This window comes from Orbicella franksi, chromosome 9, assembly GCF_964199315.1.
Source record: "Orbicella franksi chromosome 9, jaOrbFran1.1, whole genome shotgun sequence".
In the NCBI taxonomy this organism is placed as follows: Eukaryota; Metazoa; Cnidaria; class Anthozoa; order Scleractinia; family Merulinidae; genus Orbicella; species Orbicella franksi.
In genome coordinates this window covers 7494523-7513317 of record NC_138153.1, presented here as the reverse complement: position 1 = coordinate 7513317, position 18795 = coordinate 7494523, and the positions used below count along the sequence as shown (strand labels likewise).

The 18795-nt window shown below is 39.3% G+C and overlaps 1 protein-coding gene across 6 annotated transcripts; it reads right to left on the bottom strand.

Annotated features, from left to right (window-relative positions):
* Positions 1 to 5472: 5472 nt before the first annotated feature.
* LOC145498697 (uncharacterized) lies at positions 5473 to 18387 on the bottom strand. Of its 6 annotated transcripts, none has more exons than XM_081478615.1 (3): positions 15234 to 18387; positions 11706 to 14844; positions 5473 to 7422 (listed from the first exon to the last, which is right to left on the bottom strand). In XM_081478615.1, the coding sequence occupies exon 3, from the start codon at positions 7282 to 7284 to the stop codon at positions 6265 to 6267; it is 1020 nt and encodes a 339-aa protein (XP_081334741.1). In that variant the 5' UTR covers positions 7285 to 7422; positions 11706 to 14844; positions 15234 to 18387; the 3' UTR covers positions 5473 to 6264. The 6 variants fall into 6 exon arrangements, with proteins under 6 accessions (XP_081334741.1, XP_081334742.1, XP_081334743.1 ...); XM_081478616.1 differs by lacking the exon at positions 15234 to 18387 and having other exon boundaries at positions 11706 to 12167; positions 14735 to 14933; XM_081478617.1 differs by lacking the exon at positions 15234 to 18387 and having other exon boundaries at positions 11706 to 12081; positions 14735 to 14933.
* Positions 18388 to 18795: the final 408 nt, after the last annotated feature.

The window sequence follows — 18795 nt, the reverse complement described above, 5'->3', positions numbered from 1 at the left end:
TGCATTCACCAGATTTCAGAACATCTGGAGTTCAGGCAGATTCAGCCAGAAGACCAAGTTGCACATCCTGAACTCGAACGTCCTATCCTTGCTGTTGTAAAGAGCCGAAACGTGGAGGGTGACAGCAACTGATCTCAACAAGCTGGATGTGTTTCATCGCACATGCCTTAGGGGAGTGCTGAGGAGATTCTGGCCCAACCATTTGAGCAACGAAGAGCTGTACGAAGCTACAGGGAGTACACCGATGTCAGTCCTTATACGAGTGAGAAGATGGCGATGGTTAGGAAATGTATTGAGGAAAAGTCCTCACAACATCTCGAGGACTGCATTGACGTGGGCACCTGAAGGTAAGAGGAGGCGAGGTCGACCGAGGGAGACGTGGCGAAGAACTGTGGAGAAGGAAAGAAACAAGCTTGGATGGCATACATGGGGAGCTGCTGCTGCATCGGCCTCAGACCGGGATGGGTGGCGTGATCTTCTGGCCGGTCTCAAGAGTCCTCATGGGCGCGATGAGGATGAGTGAGTGAGTGAGTGTTATTAATAAATAGGAAGTAAAAAGAAATACATTAAAAATACATCAAAATGCTGACCTAAACAAATATGTCTTAAGTTTACTTTTAAAAATACTAAGTGGTGTGACAACACACAGGTCATTCGGGAGGCTGTTCCACAGAGCCGGTGCAGCAAAAGTAAAAGACATATCGGGTACATTGTCTCCTGCGAAACGTCTACTAGTAGGCTATCATTAGAGTATAATGATTATGAACTCTTTTGCTTAACTTTTATAAAGTCACTAAGACAAGATCATGATGCTAGTTCATAAATTGATTTAGAGGTATGTATACGAATCTTAATCTAATTTGATAAGAAATGGGTAGCCAGTGAAGTTTGTAGAGAGCTGGCATTATGTGTGAGTACTTGGGTACGTTCATATTAAGTCTTACAGCTGCATTTTGGACACGCTGTAGCTTAGAAATTTGCACATTGGAAAGTCCATACATTAAGCTATTACAATAGCTGAGTCGAGAAGTAATAAAGGCATGGACAATTGTACACAGACTATCCTCAGATAGATATTTCTTAGTTTTTATAATATTATGTAAATGAAAGAATGCACTCCTGCATTCCTTGATGATATTTGTAGACTTGGGCATTTTTTTAACCAAACCAGACTCCTAAATTTCAAGCACACGCAACAGAATAATGCCATTATCACCACGTTTCCCCTATTTCCTCTAATAGACAACAAATAAACCACAACTTCTCACTTGTTTAAATAGGGGAACTGACTGCTGCACTGGATAGACTGCTGCACTGGAAAACGGACTGCAGCGCTTAGCCCAGCATTCTGCGAGCAATGAGACCCCGTTTGAGTTTATTAAAACCGAAAGGTACATATGTGAAATTAAGACTAACAGAAGTACAGATACCGATAATGTGCCTGCTGCCCGTCAGGAAAAACCCCATTTTTAGAGGAAACCTGAACCCTCCCGAATGCAGAGCCAGGCACTTAACAAATACCCCGAGGGTGAGGGGTGACAAAGCCAGCAAATGTAAGGAAACAAAGCAAATCAAAACGACATTAATAAAAAATCTCAAAACGAAAGCAAGTTGGTAGCGACGTCAGCATAGAATGGCTCAAATCAGCAGAATCCCGCCCTTATAGTACTTGCGTCGCCATGGAAACTGTCAAAAAACCGGCGAACCGTGAAAACAACCATTTGCTGCTATTCTTCGAACCGCAGCAAATAACAATATGTAAACAAATTAATGTTGTGATGTAACTTATTTTGCTAATACCATGTTCATTATCATTAATAACACCTCGAATTTGTCATCATTAAGTAGGAGTCTATCTTTAATCAGCTTCGAATATCTTTAATACATCTTTCCAGAGCCCTCACTCCAACATCTTGACTGACTTGGGTATCTGGTTTAAAGCTTAAATAATAAATGCCGAGCGTCGTCAGTAAAGCCATGTGCATGTGGTAGACTGGTAGGTGTTTTTCTATAACATCAAACAACTGAGGTGAGTAAATAATAAATATTAGTAGAATTCTACTAGTATACTAATGCACATGCTGTAATCTGATTGGCTGAGCCATTGCACACTATCAGCCATTAGTGTGCAGTGGCTTGGTGTGGTCGACAAGACTGCAACGTTTCCTCGTTTCTCTGACGTTTTGAAAGAACATTTAGGAACAAATGAATAAACAAATTTCCGAGAAGACTAAAAGGAGGGCATTTACGGTTTCATGAATTAAAATAGCTCGAAAGTTTTGAAAGAAACTGATAAGCGTGCGTACACAACTGCAAATGTCAAATTGACAATTAAATCAGTCCGCGCGAATTGTCTAAAGCGCGAAGTTTAATTAATATTCAGACCAGAAATAAATGGAATCGTTTTTCGAAAAAAATTTCAGTTAGAATTCTACTAAAAAAATTAGATTATTCGCTCTCGATTTCTATGAGGCGATAGTTGATTCGGCCTTCGGCCTCATCAAGTATCACCTAATAGAAATCTCGAGCTCATGACCCAATTGTTAAGTAGAGGTTCTAAAAAAGAGCCCTGAGGTACCCGGCAGTCCAGGTTGAAGCATCTAAATCTGTAAAAAGTGCTCCACTGATGGACATCCATTTTGACCCAGTTCAGGACTGTCCCCTGTAACCTGACTTTGTTTAGCAGTGTAGCACGTAATGTTAAGGTAGAAAACTGAAACTGTTTCTGAAACATGCTATTTAAGTGTTAAAAAGTCATTATGAGGGGGGTGAATACGTTTTCGGATCGACGGATTTGGCACGGATTGTGGATTTTTGCGGCAAATCGAGTGGATTCGCGGATTTTGAAAACACAGTAGATCGTGGATCAGCTGTAAATTTTGGCGTAGATTCCGGATTGTGCACGGTCTTGATTTTCGGATCTTGGGTCCTAAACGAAATTTGGATAATATAGATCTTTCTTCAGCCTTGGTCGGTATGTTAAAGAGTTCTTCCAAATTATTTCTTTTTTCGAACGAAGCTCATTTCAACTCAGGTGTGAGACTGTTTTTGGAATTGTACTGTGTTATAGTCATCAAGCATGTTGCTTTCTTTACTATTTGTGTGAAATTAACGATGGCATTCACATTTACCAGTATACCTTTGAACTTTTACACTTGTTTCCGGATGTGGTTGTGGTTTCGGATTTGAACAAAAATATTGGCGGATCGACGGATTTGGCGCATAAAAGGTGCGGATCGGCAGATTTGCATACCCCTGTTCACCCACTCCATTAAATCAACACTTTTTAGAACCTCTTTTTAATTTCCTAGGATTTCTGGTCGGACTGGTAATATCCTTCTCTCAAGGTAACCATGAGGATCGGCTTCAAATAATTGAGTGTTAGCCTTACCATAGTTGTTTGTTAAAGAAACAAAACTTAGTTTTTGTAAAATATAGAACAGCTTTAATAAAAGCAACATTACAAATATTTAACTACCAGATAACAAAAGAACAGGTATATTTTCTCCTTCTTGCAAAATTCTTGAACTTGCAAAGGCTAATGAAGTCACGCACGTGTAAGCTTTTATTCCGTTAAATGTTTGTTTACAAGTAAGTTCTCTGCAAATTGACTCTCGAGTTAGTTTAAAATCCCTGGGACTCGGAAATATCGTCCAAACTCTTGGAAATAAAGTCTAAGTAGGTCAAAATTGAAGTTTGCGCAGCCCGGTCTTTGCTTATTTCCAGTGTCTGAGTAAGTGCAGTTGTATTTTCAACTAAAGTGTTATAAATGTAGCTTATAATTTCAACCTTACAATAGTACTTCCAAAGCAGAAAAAAAAAAAAGAAGTATCAGTATTTGGGGGTAACCCGCAAACAGTGACTCCCGGCGCGGTCCACGGACCCCCACTACGGACCAGGTCCGCGGACTAACCTACGGACCGGTCCACGGACTACCCCTACGGACCCCCTCTACGGACCACCCCCAAAATAGAATAAAACTATTAAATAAATATTTCAGTTACGGGTTGTCTCATAAATTACTCGTGTCGGCGAAATTTCGAACGTTACATTGTGCAAATGTAACAGACTTGAGTTCAGGCTTGGGCGCAAGTTAAATCATTACACATTGCCATTTCCTTTGCTGTGGCCGTACAGTATATGAAAGACCGGGAAGCCTCTAGGAAGTCTCCGGGAAGCCTTGAAATTTGTGCTCTTTCCCCTCTGCCATTTTGTTCAGCCCATTCTCCCGTGGGTCGTGAACTCGTTCCACGCTTCACAATTCGCTCAGCGGAATTACAAATACAAACAAGCTTAAACGACCTAAAAACACATCTTCCATAGCCAGACTGAGCCACGAATGAAAGATAACAACTTTCCTTCTTTTTGCCATCGCATCTCCCTACGCTGAAAACAGCTTTTGTCTGTTACATTTGCACAGTGTAACACTCGAAGTTTCACCGACACAAGTATCTATTAGACAACCCGTCAGTGAAATCTTTATTTATTATTTTTACACCATTTTGGGGTGGTCCGTAGAATGGGGTCCGTAGGGGTAGTCCACGGATCGTTCCGTAGGGTAGTCCGCGGAACTGGTCCCTAGTGGGGGTCCACGGTCCGGGGATCAGTGTTTTCGGGTTACCCGTATGGTTGGTCCTTCTTGGAACATTTCTTCACCTTGCCGAGAATGATAACTTCATATTTTTTCTTTTCATTATCATTCAAACTTCCAAACCAGCTTCGTCGTTACAAACCTGATAACATTGCCTGTTGTTGATCGAAGGTGACTGGTAGCCATGTCAAGCAACTTTTAATAACAGGTTGTTTTGTCGTGTGTATTGCTGATTTTAGCAGATCGTATGGCAGTTTTTGTTCGAAGTCTCGAAATTGGAGCTCGAAAAGATGAGACTACATGTAGTACCTTGGCGGCTATGTTGTGTGTTAATTAAAAAACAAAAAAAATTGCAATATCAAAAGAATAAAAAAAAAACCCATGGCAGCCATGATTGATGTGTGCGCTTTATGTTGAAGAGTTCCAAAGGAAAAGCATAGTGATAAAGAAATGATTACTTACCAAAAATTGCAACACGAGATTAAATGTGTTTAATATGGCTGCCATTTCCCTCGTGTTAGCGTGTGTTAAAATAACTCATTTAGGGTTCCCAAGGTGTGAACATTTCGGCTTCTCCATCCATATTGCGATTTTCAGAGGTTGCGACACTCCCACTTTATGTCACGGTTAAAATTTGTTTATCACACCATACCAACACTTTTCATTCTTTTTAGTGCACTTGCTTATTGGGACTTTTATTAAGCCGAAGCGGGGAGGGGTGGTGAGGACACTTTCACTTCCCGTCTACGGTCCACAATTTCCGTCCACAAATTGCTCCCTCACGATACTCATTCATTGCTTACGTATGAATGAGCTAAAAACGAAAAACTGGTCAGTCAGTTTTCGCTTCAGCATGAAATGAACGATAAAGAAAACATCCTGCTCTCCAACAGACTATTACGTTTATTACTATAATTGAGGTTATACTGACGCGTTTATCTTTAAATGCATGCGAAGGAGTCAACTTTATGACGCCCAGTAATCCACCGTAGGAAAAAAGATGGCGGCTGTACGTTTTACCACAATACCTTGTGAGCCTAACACAGCCTATAGGGCACAAAGAAAGCCAGATTTTTACAACATTTTCCACTTTGTTATAAGGATATTGAGTAGCCTAGGTTTGAAGATGTTATCACGTTTCTGTACGTTTTTATGAACGTTGTTAAGGTTTTCGTGCGCTAAGAATTACGGGTAAATGTACCAGTCGCCATCTTTTTTCCTACGGAGGATTAAATGTAGCTGACGCGAAGCGCGGGAAAACGTGTGCGAGTGGTCACGATTGGTTTTGGTTATACTTCTGATTGGACTAAAAGGTTTCACACCAATCGTGTAGCGTACTTGATGTAAAACCGATTACTTTTTGACATTAAAATGAAAACTGCTCTATCTATCTATCTATCTACCTTGGTGAATTAAGCATATTAAAACTTGAAAAGCATTTTGTACAGGCAGAGCAACTAACGGAACCTTTTAACTTCAAATCGATTGTTTACAGCCAAAAAGGAGAAACAAACGAGACTTCTTTTCTGGAAGTTACGTTTGCTGCAGGTATTGGAAAGTTGCAGCGTTCTTTAACCGTGTCACTGCTACCTAAATTTGGCGCTTCAAAAAACGTCGTGGTTAACCTATAACCAATATTATACACAAGGAGAAGAAAACGCAAAGGGAAAGGTTTATATAAGCGTCGTACAGTTTTGTCTCGTATGATCATCGTAATGTTGGATGAGACATGCCTCGCTGCTTAATTCCTCCTGACAAATCCAACAGGTGAGGCTTTCAACTTGGCCTGACTTTTCTTCAGTCGAAGACAACAACGTAGGGGACTTTACGCTACCGTGATCTGTTGTTGGCTCCTGAAGAGGTCTCCGTAGGTTTAGGTATTGACCATGCTGTTTGTCTTTTAGCGAACAGTCTATTACGTGGTTTTCTTCATGTCGCTTACAATTTGATGACCACCTAAAGGACTTTTTACAGTACTGGCAGGTATATGGCTTCTCTCCTGTGTGAATTCGTTCATGTTTCTTGCAATATGATAACTCCCTAAAGCACTTTTTACAATACTGGCATGTATAAGGCTTCTCTCCTGTGTGAGTTCGTTCATGTTGCTTGAAATGTCCTGATTGGCTAAAGCATTTATTACAATGCTTGCATGTATACGGTTTCTCTCCTGTGTGAGTTCGTTCATGTTGCTTGCAATTTCCGGATTGGCTAAAGCACATGTTACAATACTGGCATGTGTACGGCTTCTCTCCTGTGTGAGTTTGTTCATGTTTGCTACAAGCTGATGACCAGCTAAAGCACTTTTTACAATACTGGCATGTATACGGTTTCTCTCCTGTGTGAGTTCGTTCATGTGTCTTACAATTTCCTAATTGGCTAAAGCACCTTTTACAATGCTTGCATGTGTACGGCTTCTCTCCTGTGTGAGTTCGTTCGTGTGCCTTGCAATTTGCTAACTGGCTAAAGCCCTTTTTACAATACTGGCATGGATATGGCTTCTCTCCTGTGTGAATTCGTTCATGTTGTTTGCAATTTCCTAATTGGCTAAAGCACGTTTCACAATGCTTGCACATATACGGCTTCACTCCAATGTGAGTTCGTTCATGCTCCTTGTAAGCTGGCAACTGGTCAAAGAACTGGCCACAATGTTTGCATTCGTGAGCCTTCCCTAGTGTCTCCGTTGCCATATTCATCAAAGAGGGTCTTCACTGCTTAAATTTGATGCCTTTTTAGGTCGAATTTCTACCCTCGCTAACCGGGATATTGGACTTGATTTTCTTTCAAGGTATCTTGTCAGCTGTGCTGTCAAGATATATTCCTCACGAATATTCCTAACGAAATGACAAAGAAAACATCATATTAGGTTTTGTAACTTAACGGGCAGCACGGGAGGAGCCCGATTCACAATTCGACTCACATGTTTTCAGGGGCGTTCCTGGGCATTTTCGGATTGTACACGTAAGCCTTCATTGATTATTAGACATGAGTATCATGAGTGTGACTAAGGGCCCTAATCTGGGGCGGGGGGGGGGGGGTAAACAGCACTTTCTTGCTTATTTTTTCGCGTAATTTAAAAACAAGATCTTTATATGATCACTTGCGTTCCTTACCATCTACGGGTATATTACGAACTACAGTTTAACGTGACTAGCTCCCAGTTGGCTTGATAGCTCAGTTGACAGAGCACTGCACTGGTATCGCAGAGGTCATGGGTTCCAATCCCGTTGAAGCCTAAATTTTTTTCAGACTTTCATTTCACAGCTTCTTAAGTTGTGCATATAACTGCGATGATCATTGATGTCTTTATATTCATATCTTGTTTCAGTTTGTGCAATATTTTTGTTTTTCCTCTTCACATCTTGCCATATTTCACAACAAATTTACTTGTGTGAAGGTGAATTAATCAACATGACGCGAGCGTGGGACAAAGAAAAATTCTGAGTCCCCGACAGGAATCGAACCCATGACCTCCCGAACACCGGGCGGGCGCTCTATCCACTGAGCTACGAGAACTCATGGAGAGCAAGGTCATTTAACTGAGTTCAGTTGTGTACTTGTGCTAATTTTCTTTCAACATTTTAAGGTATAGTGGTCTAATTGTAAGTGTGCCGGACTCTGGATCCGGCAGTCTGGGTTCCAGCCTGACTGAGATCATTGTGTCATGTCTTTTGGCAAAACAGTATCCTCTCAGTCTCACAACATCTTTCTTTATCCAGGTGTAAATATGACTACAAGGAATTAACAGGGTTAGGTCGTCCAATTTTTAGGCAATTTTAGTATTGACGATCATAGTATCAAAATGACAGCTCAAGACTAAGAACTCAAAAGAACGTGGAAAAACCAAAAAGGGACATGAATGGGAAAACAAACTGGAGAAGATTAAAATGGATTACATGTAGGTTAACTTGAAAAAGAGTGGCCAAACTTTTTTCGAGTCTTAAACTGGGTCAAATTGCATGAGGGTGTTATTTGTAACAGCCAGAAATCACTCTGGATTTGTAAGTGGCTGTGATCTTGCTCAATCAGTTTGAAGTCTAGAACCTGTAATTAATACAAATAAACAGATTCTTCTGATATATAAACAAAATAAATGCTCATCTATAGGGGAGTAGAATTGCTCCTAGTTGCCTCAAGTAAAGGAAATGAACGATGTGTGCCTGCCTGGCCACTAGACTGGAATGCAGACTTAACTTTTTACCTTTCTTTTATATGGTCACAATCATATCATCTTGTAGTTAATTCAAATTTAAATTTAGCTTAAATTCATTGGAACTCATTGTGTCCTGATTATATATGAAGCTGAAAAAACAAACAATTTTTGGAAGACAAAGATTACTTATTGACTTTATTGAAGTTGTGTAAACTTTTTTTGCTTTTTTAAATCCCAAAATGTTCAACCACAACAATTTAGTCTCCATTACTTCCTTCACAGGGGTGCAAACATATCATCTTGTGGAATTGTACTGGTAATTTAAGTTAATGTTTGACTTGCACATGTCTCTATACATCACTGATTAATAATGGTAATAGGACTGAGTGGAGTCCAATTCGGTCTATAAGCATACAACTAATTGACAAAATCAAATGACTGCAAAGCGGGAGTGCTATTTGTTAATCACAATTATGATTACAGACTGAATTGGATGACATGATGTCATGTTACGTATTAATCATAACCATTATTTATTACTTTCCAAAAAGTACAGTAAGTAAAGTAAAAGTTTTATTTGAAAAAGAGCTTTTAGTAGTCATTTTTATATATTGTAATGAAATTGATACAGTGATTGCACAAGCTATGGTGGGTGTGCTAAGATGTATAATGGTTATATTTGAATGCAAGAAAGAGTTGATATTGGTCTAGGATCTAGACAGTTGCTTTTAACGCATCACATTTCTGCTCAGAATGAAGAAAACATGTCTTAGCTACTTCCATTTTGCAAAATTTCCAGGGGGAGCATGCCCCCAGACCCCCCTACAAACAACAGCTCTGCCATGGAAAATCTCACTCTTTGCCAACAAACCAACTTGAGAGCTCCCCATCATGGATCATACACAACTGCATTTAACACAGTGTTTTGGTTTACCAATTCTTTTTCAGAGCATCTGAATTCATTCAATAAAAAGACATACTACTTGGGGTCTCCTTGTTAACTGTTTGGCAGAGATGGGCTGTTTTTATTATCAAAATTTATCGTTTGACTTGTAAAAAAAGCGATTTTTATAAACTGAACATGCAGAAAATGGCTAATGATGGTATGAGCATTTGTCATTATTTGCAAGCAGCATGCATTGCTCTCTCACAAAGCACACTGTTTAAACAGTAACTAATGAGAGTACTGTTACATTTTCATTTCTGTCAATGTAAAATGAATACTGCACACTGGGGATAGAATGTTGACTGTTGGTAAAATGCATACTGTAGAGAAGGGGTAAACTGCAGACTAAAAACTCTAGACTTTTAACTAGAGTACTATTCGGCTACCAGGAGCACAGTCTTTTCACTTCAATTAGCCTCAATAATGTCTGGGTTAGCCTGTTTATGGTTAGAACTTGATAATAAACAATATAATTGGATGAGGTTTTTGTGATATCTGGAATAATCAAGGTCGAGGTAAGTGTTATCAGTGGAAGCCGAAGGCTGAGGCTGATAACACTAACCGAGACCTTGATTATTTTGGATGTCACAAAAACCGAATCTAATAATTGTTTTATTATACATTGTGTTAAAGAAAATAACAACAAACCGATTATCGCACCGAACATAGTTTATTTTTGACAAGCCATGTTCTTACTTTGCTGTCCGTGAACTTGACATTGCTCTTGGAAATCATGCATTGCACGCACAACCTATAGATTATTCACTAATCGGCTAGTAGATTAGTGAATCTGTGGGTTGCGCTGTTTCCCAGAATTAACTGTAGGCTTTTAGCCAATGAGAAGAGAGAAGGTGACTACAATGTATAATAATGAAGTAACTGGTCAGTGTAAAACGCGGACTGCAGACTGGGGTTAAAATGCAGACTGCAGGCCACAGACATTTTAAGTGTTTATCTTAAATAATTGATCACCATTATCGAGTGCTGACCGTATATAGGATTATTCAGGTTAATCACAGTGAGAGTCTACACCTCGGTTAGCCTGAATATCACTTTGGTTAAACTGAATATTACTCCAGTTAGCCTGAATATTACTCAAATTAGCCAAAATGAAGCTCTGACTAGCCTGTTTATGCTGACTGTGGAAATAACATGATACATGTCTGGACACTCCAGTCTTCATTTTACCCCTGGTCTACAGTTCACAGTCTTTGTTTTACATTGACCAGTTTACATTTTATTATATATGACATAAAATCAATAGTGACTATAGCAGTGAAACACAGCTGATCAGTGTATTTGTACAATCGCATTTCTCTGATTTTTTTGACTGCTAGTTTTAGTTCCTTGAATCATGGGAAAAATTGAGGACAGAAAATGCAGAGACCTTGGGTCTGGTTGTTTCGCCAACGAGTTGTTTCGCCAATGTCTCATTCGCCAGTGTCTTAGGTTGATTTGCCAACGTCCTAAGTCACTTCGCCAACATCCTACTGGCCAATTTGCCAACGTCTTAAAAATAAAAGTTTACCTTCACTTGTGTGCATTGTCATTTATTTCATTCCCTCACCTAGAATTATTTTCCATGCAAGAGCACCTCATTATTTATGACGTCAGTTCTCTGCTACGCTATCCCTCCTGCTAATATTTTTTTTTTGTATGAACACTAATGGGGGAAGGAAATGTAACTGATTTATAACAATCAATACAGCTTGAATGTTACTAAAACTAAGAGTTAAAAAGTCTTCAGTAAAAATCTAAAGTTTTCAATTGCCCAACAGTGTTCAGCATTCATTTATCCCGTGCCTGTGTGCAATTAACCTTTCTTTTCCTGTTTGAAAAAAAATCAAAAGTTTTGCTCTTGTTTAGAATATGTGAAAAAGTCACCAGTCAAACTACAATTGACGCTAATTAGCATCACACTTTAATAAGCGTCGTCTATGTCGTTTTTGTTTTCAGGCTTATTAGAACATGAATGTTTCCCGTTAACCAATCAGAACTGTGAATTTTATCACACTTACCTTTCTGATCTGATGCCATAAGTATAAAAGAGGCAGGTACAAAAGTCGGACTGCATCAACTCGGACCGCCAGTCTGGGTCGGATCAACTCGGATCAACTCGGATCGACTTGGATCGTCTCGGATCATGAAAAAAACATAAAATTAAATGAAATTGAAACTCTTACCCATTTGAAGGTTAAAATTCCGGTCAAAATTGGGCCAAATAAAGAAAGACTAGCGCCGTTTCTCCGTGTCGTGCTGTGTAGTCAAGCTGCCATTTTGTATTCTAAGTGCCAGTTCCTCTCGGACTCATCTCGTGTTCCTCCATCCATCCATCCATCGATCTCCACGATCATGGACCCAGATGAAGGTTAATCTTTCTCAATGAATTTGGATCTGTCCACCAAATTGATAGTTTCAGTCAACCCATTTCTGTTACACTGTGTGATTTCGTAGAAATTCACTTTACTTCTGTTTGGCTCCTACTTTGGAGAACAGGAAGTTGATAGATTTAGCTAATCATTAAGCAAAACTTGGCTTGCTTGACGACAAGGGATTTCAGTCCACAATGGTTGACATTTTATATGAGCGCACTTAAAACGATTTTCAAAGATCCTGAAGAAAGTTTTTGAGGAGGACGACGATCCAAAAGGTATTTCAAGTAATTAAGAAAGTAATTTTATAGTTAGCATGAAAAATTGAGCTGAACGAACTCACGTGAGCTTCGCAATATCTTCATCTACATATCCTGAAAACAGAACAGAAAAAGACTGAATCTAGAATTAACTATGATTTATTTATACATGTATACAGAAGGATTGCGTTTCACTCCTCATGGCAACCGCCAGTAGCATCCATGTCCACGTCCTAATATCAAAACAAAATGAAGCATTTATCCAAAGTTACGGACCTCTACACTCCCAAAAACGACTCAGTCACTACACATTATTCAATGATTAGCAAGATTCTAAACATAAAAACAGCGACCCGAAGAGTATTTAGCTGCATTTGAACAACATGTTTATGTTAAAGTTAGCGTGATAACTATTTAGTTTCTGCTGACTCAATAAATGTAGATGTAGATGTAGATATTGCGAAGCTCACGTGAGTTCGTTCAGCTCAATTTTTCACGCTAACTATAAAATTACTTTCTTAATTACTTTAAATATCTTTCGAATCGTTGTCCTCCTCAAAAACTATCTTCAGGATCTTTGAAAATCGTTTTAAGTTCGCTCGTATAAAACGTCAACCATTCTGGACTAAAATCCCTTGTCGTCAAGCAAGCCAAGTTTTGCTTAATGATTAGCTAAATCTATCAACTTCCTGTTCTCCAAATTAGGAGCCAAATGGAAGTAAAGCGAATTTCTACGAAATCACGTAGCGTAACAGAAATGGGTTATGACTGAAACTATCAATTTGGTGGACAGACGCAAATTCATTGAGAAAGATTTACCTTCATCTGGGTCCATGATCGTGGAGATTGACGGATGGATGGATGGAGGAACACGAGATGAGTCCGAGAGGAACTGGCACTTAGAATACAAAATGGCGGCTTGACTACACAGCATGACACAGAGAAACGGCACGAGTCTTTCTTAATTTGGCCCATTTTTGACCGGAATTTTAACCTTCAAATAAGTAAAAGTTTCAATTTCATTTAATTTTATGTTTTTTTCATGATCCGAGACGATCCGAGCCGATCCGAGTTGATCCGACCCGGACTGGCAGTCCGAGTTGATCCAGTCCGACTTTTGTACCTGCCTGTATAAAAGGCCCATAACGCACTCAATGGCCGAGCGGGGGGACAATGCGGTTTGCCGTTGTATTTATTAATTGAGTTGCTTGATAGGGAGGCAAAACTTACAGCCATGACAATCAGGCTTGTATCAGACAACAAACTTAAATGAATTCAACATAGTGTCACTAGGAGTATCCAGGCTAAGCTATTTGCAAGCTGGGAAAAGCACGAGAACAATGAAAAGACTGCCGCCCAACTACTCGAGACTTGTTCTCGGCTTAATGGACCAGCTCGTGCAAACTAGAACTTCTCTGTAAATAGGATAAATTGGTTTCAGATAAATATAGGTTTCAATCAGGTTTTGTAAATAGGTTTCATAGGTTTTTTGTACTTGTAAATATTTCATATTAGCATATACCACACAAGTGAATAGTACTTTTCACGCACGCTAATTGGCTAGCTCGGAGGTGATTAGCCAAGTACTATTCACCTCCCAGCATCATTTGTCGGTATATTGTCACAAATAAAGTTACTCTTTGGTCTGCTAGATATTCAGCCTGTGTGGTATATACTAAAACAATTATTCACCTCAGTGTCGGTGAAAGTGGTGGATATTTACCTCCACTTCGGTGAATAATTGTTGACTATATATTGTAATAAAATTGCTGTTGCTATTTATTCGGCGTTCCATTTTATTTCTGACTCAATTACATTTCTAACTCGATTATATGTTTGCTTTTGAAAAAGGCAAATATATAATGTTAATTTACATCGTAATGCATTATCAGCGAATTGGTACGGTAGTTGCAAAACTTTTGGAAGCCATCGGACTTTGGTATTCAACAGTCAATTTTCACCGTGAAAATTACCGCAATGTTGTGCCCACGGGCCGGCTTGTGGAACTATCAAAAACATGCAAATTGATCTAAAGTCAGTCAAGCGAAACTGGCGATGACTTAAAATTTCTTGACCCAAGGATCACCCAAGGATCAGGATTACATTCCAAACATCAATAAGCAGCTTTTTTTTCGTTAGTATTGGATATCTGACGTTAGCGAATTGACCAGTAGGACGTTCGCAAAGCGACTTAAGACGTTGGCGAATCGACCTAAGACGTTGGCGAACGAGTCGTTGGCGAAACGACCGCAATTCCTTGGGTCGACCTCACAGCACGAACTACCGTCCATAGTATATTTTTTCATTATAAAACATAGACACTATCTTTGCTGTATTCAGTGAGACGAATAGAGATGACACTATGTTCTAAAGCTTAAGTAACCATGAAAAAGGCATTCTTGTTGACTCTCTTACCTCTATACACCAGCGACGAGGTCTTCGACTGTAGATCAATTGTAAGACGCCATTACGGTGATTACACTAGACCCCCGGGACTAGACCTCAGTCTCTCGATCACTCTAGATCTGGAAACAAAAGGATCTGTTATATCTTAAAACCGCGCTTCTAAAATTTAACTGTTTTTTTAGAACTACAGTCGCACCGCAGTGCACATTCCAAATTCATTGATTAATGTAGACATCAAATCGCTTGATCAACACAAACTGTGTTGTTGCACCATTTGTGAAATCTATGATGACGTAATGGTCTTAATCGTGAACTTTCTTCGGGCTATGTAAGGGCATGAACGATACGCACGATTCGATAATAACACTATTAACAACAGCTTTCTTTCTTAAAAGTCACGATTACTTAATTGGTTTTTTTTTTTCACAAGTAAAGGGTTAACAAAGTAGTCACCCGAGTCACATAATTCAAGAATTATCTATCTCTAGTACGGTGGTTATTTCCTTACCAATGACGCTTTGCTCCGGGCTTGCAAATATTTAATTTCCTTCCGATATCTGTACTCGCTGCGGTGAAACAGCCAAAGAAATCACTCCATTTGTCACAACCACAAGGAATACTCGCAAAATTGCCCATAAATTAATGACCATACAATTAAGTAAACACGATCTTATTTGTCATGTAGCGAAAGTGAAAACTGCAACGTCAATGCATTCCACGGCTGACGTAATACCTTTTTTTAGAGTATTTATTATTTCCTTCGAAGCCAACGCTTCGTTAAAACCAAAAGAAAATATATTTTACGCACAATAAAGAAAACAGTATCCGTAACATTGTCCGTGTATTAATGTTTCAACAGCTTTTGGCGAATAAACATCACAGGTTGCGTGATTCAAAATTTGGCGGAGAGGAAGTTTGGGTCTGGTCACCGACATGACGAAAAAAAATTAAACAAGAAGATCTGTTGGATCCTATAACCGCGCTTTTAAAATTTAACTGTTTGCTTAGCACTACCGTCGGAACGCAGTGCACATTCCAAAGCAGTCATTGATGGTTCTTTTCTTACTGTAGACATCACATCACTTGATCAACACAAACTCTATTATTGCACCATCAGTCGTAGCCGTTTTCTCCGATGACGTAATGGTCTTAGTTTGGAACTTTCTTCGGGATATGTATGGGCATGAAGATACAAACACTAAACTCTATCCCGACCGTAGGTTGAAAACGTGACAGAAAATTGACGTTACTTTCGATTCTCACCAAATTTGGACAGTGGGATGATCTCATCATTAGCCAACTACAGGCCATTTTTCAGCTCTTTTCGTCATATCGCCCCTCGGGAGAATTTTGTCAAGTTAGCTAATTTAGTATGCAAGCCACTGTAATGGCGGTTGCCTTCGGCGAAATGTTTATTTGCTCAAAATTGGGGCAAAATCTTTCGGAGATGGAAGTGAGGACATTTGTAAGGATACAGAAAGTAATTTGGGACCAGTTGCTGGCTTCTAAGGCTGAATTTATCCAGAAGTAAGCTGTATTTTCGTTTTCGTGCCGAAAGCCACGCGATGAAATATTGTCGGCTTGTTCTGCTGTCTTGTTCTGTTTTTTCTCTTGGTCTTTTTTGTAGCCCGCCAAGGCCAGTCTTTCGTCTAAATCAGTTGAAAAAAGTTCGAAAAAGATGTTCCCATTCAAGTTTAAGCTCTCAGGCGATAATTCTGGAGTTTTTTGGCCGAAACGTCGGCTATGCTATGTTCGTGTTTTTCGGTTGCTATGGGCGACCGTGGCTTCCTTTGTCTGGTCAAGTCTGGTGAGTGAGGTCACAAAAAAATTCTAATTAATTCTGGTTTTGTTCGATTTCACTAAAATTTTAACACGATGAAGCTGGATTGTTAAGGAATAGATTTACCGTCTGCCGATGTGTGGTAGCTATTAACGCTTAAGCGATATATTGCTTCGAAGTCAGGGTTTTGAAGAGATTTTTTTGCAACGCGTGGGTTCGGCGTGATTTTGTAATCGGAGGTTTTTGTTGACCCCGAAGGAAAAAAATATCCGGAAAAGGTCATTTCATCGACGATTCAAACGAATATAAATATGTATATGTTCCGAGCTAAATTTCTGGTGAAAAAATATAATTTTTGACGAGCGCTGGGTTTTTAATTTTTTCCCGCGAAAGTCAGTATCGGAGATGAGATTTATTAAGGGCCCATTAACCGATTCATGCGCGCGTTGCCAACGAGGTGAAATTTCACTTCCGGTCACCTACGTCAGCCTGAGCACGGAAACTAAAAACAACTCAAAAACTTGCAAATTCACATACATTTTAGATGTTTTTCTTTGTGTTTCGAAAAATGCAAAGTAAAAAAAGTACAAGCAAAGACAAAATAAGAGAAAGACAGAAAAACAAGAGCAATAGAAAGAGAAAAACTAACTCCATGTGGCTTTGTCTGATCTTACCGAAGTGCGCTGGTAGTGTAAATTGCGCACGCGCTGATAGGGTAACTTCCAATAGATATCGGGCGCACTTCCGGTTTCTTTAAATGCTAAAGGAAACGCGGTTTTTCATTAAATCCAGCCTTTTTCGACGAATTTCGATTAAAGCCAACGTTGGCAACATAGCTATACATTCCTTTTTCGAAATTGTGCTTTTTTCAAAAAATTACGAATTTTTCAATATTTTGAAATGTTCTCAAAATCTGACCTTTTAGAAATGAAACAAAATCGATGCATAGCGTAATGAGGATTTAAATTAAAATATTGAACCAATGAAAAAAATCCCGAGAAAGTAATTTGCCTGGGAGCTTTTGCATTTTTTCTGTATTAGTCACATGACCATGGGCGTGGCGTGATGACGTCATCACTAGTGTTACTGGTCATGAAAAAGTTGAAACACATGAAATAACTCTGAACTAACTAAAAATGAGGAGGTTAGATGAGACTAAATTTTCCTTAGCAACGGCTCGAAAAGATCGGTTAATGGGCCCTTAATGTTTCAACAGCTTTTGGCGAGTAAACATCACAGGTTGCGTGACTCAAAATTTGGCCGAGTGGAAGCTTGGGTCTGGTCGCCGTCAAATTTAAAAACAAGAAGATCTGTTAGATCTTATAACCGCGCTTTTAAAATTTAACTGTTTGCTTAACAGTACCGTCGCAACACAGTGCACATTCCAAAGCAGTCCTTGATGATTCTTTTGTTACTGTAGACATCACATCACTTGATCAACGCAAACTCTATTATTGCACCATCAGTCGTAGCCGTTGTGAAATCTCCGATGACGTAATGGTCTTAATTTGGAACTTTCTTCGGGATATGTATGGGCATGAACGATATGAACAGTATGAACGATTCGATAACAACACTGTTAACAACAGCTTTCTTTCTTAAAAGTCATGATTAAATTTAATTGGTGTTTTCCACGAGTAAAGGGCTAGCGAAGAAGTCACACGAGTCATATAATTTAAGACTTCCGTTATCCACGGCTACCTTAAGCACGATGGTTATTTCCTTACCAATGACGTAATCCTTACACGTTCTGACCTGCTCTTTGTTTGGCTTGCAAATATTTTTAAATTTTCCTTCTGATCACCGAACTCGCTGCGATAAAACAGCCAAAGAATTTACTTCATTTGCCAAAAGCCACATGAAATACTTGCAAAATTGCAAATAAATTGATGACCGCCGCTTCTGCCGAAATCAACTTGCAAAGTAAACACGATCTCATTTGTCACGTAGCGCGGTTAAAAAAAAAAAAAAAACACGGGTAAAACCATGAACCGCGCTCGGCCCATGGCCGCGCGGTTAACAAGAAGATCTTTTAGATCTTACAACCGCGCTTTTAAAATTTAACTGTTTTGTTAATACTACAGTCACAACACAGTGCACATTCCAAAGCAGTCCTTGATGATTCATAGATGACTACTGTAAACACATCACTTGATCAACACAAACTGTGTTATAACTTATTGTACCATCACTCTTAGCCTTTCTGAAATCTATGATGACGTAATGGTCTTAATCTGGAAGTTCGCTCGGGATATGCCCATGAATGATACAAAAGGAAACGAGTGTCACA

Bases quoted from the DNA above. Each gene is read 5' to 3' on its own strand.
- LOC145498697 (XM_081478615.1), bottom strand. From the start codon at position 7,284: ATGAATATGGCAACGGAGACACTAGGGAAGGCTCACGAATGCAAACAT.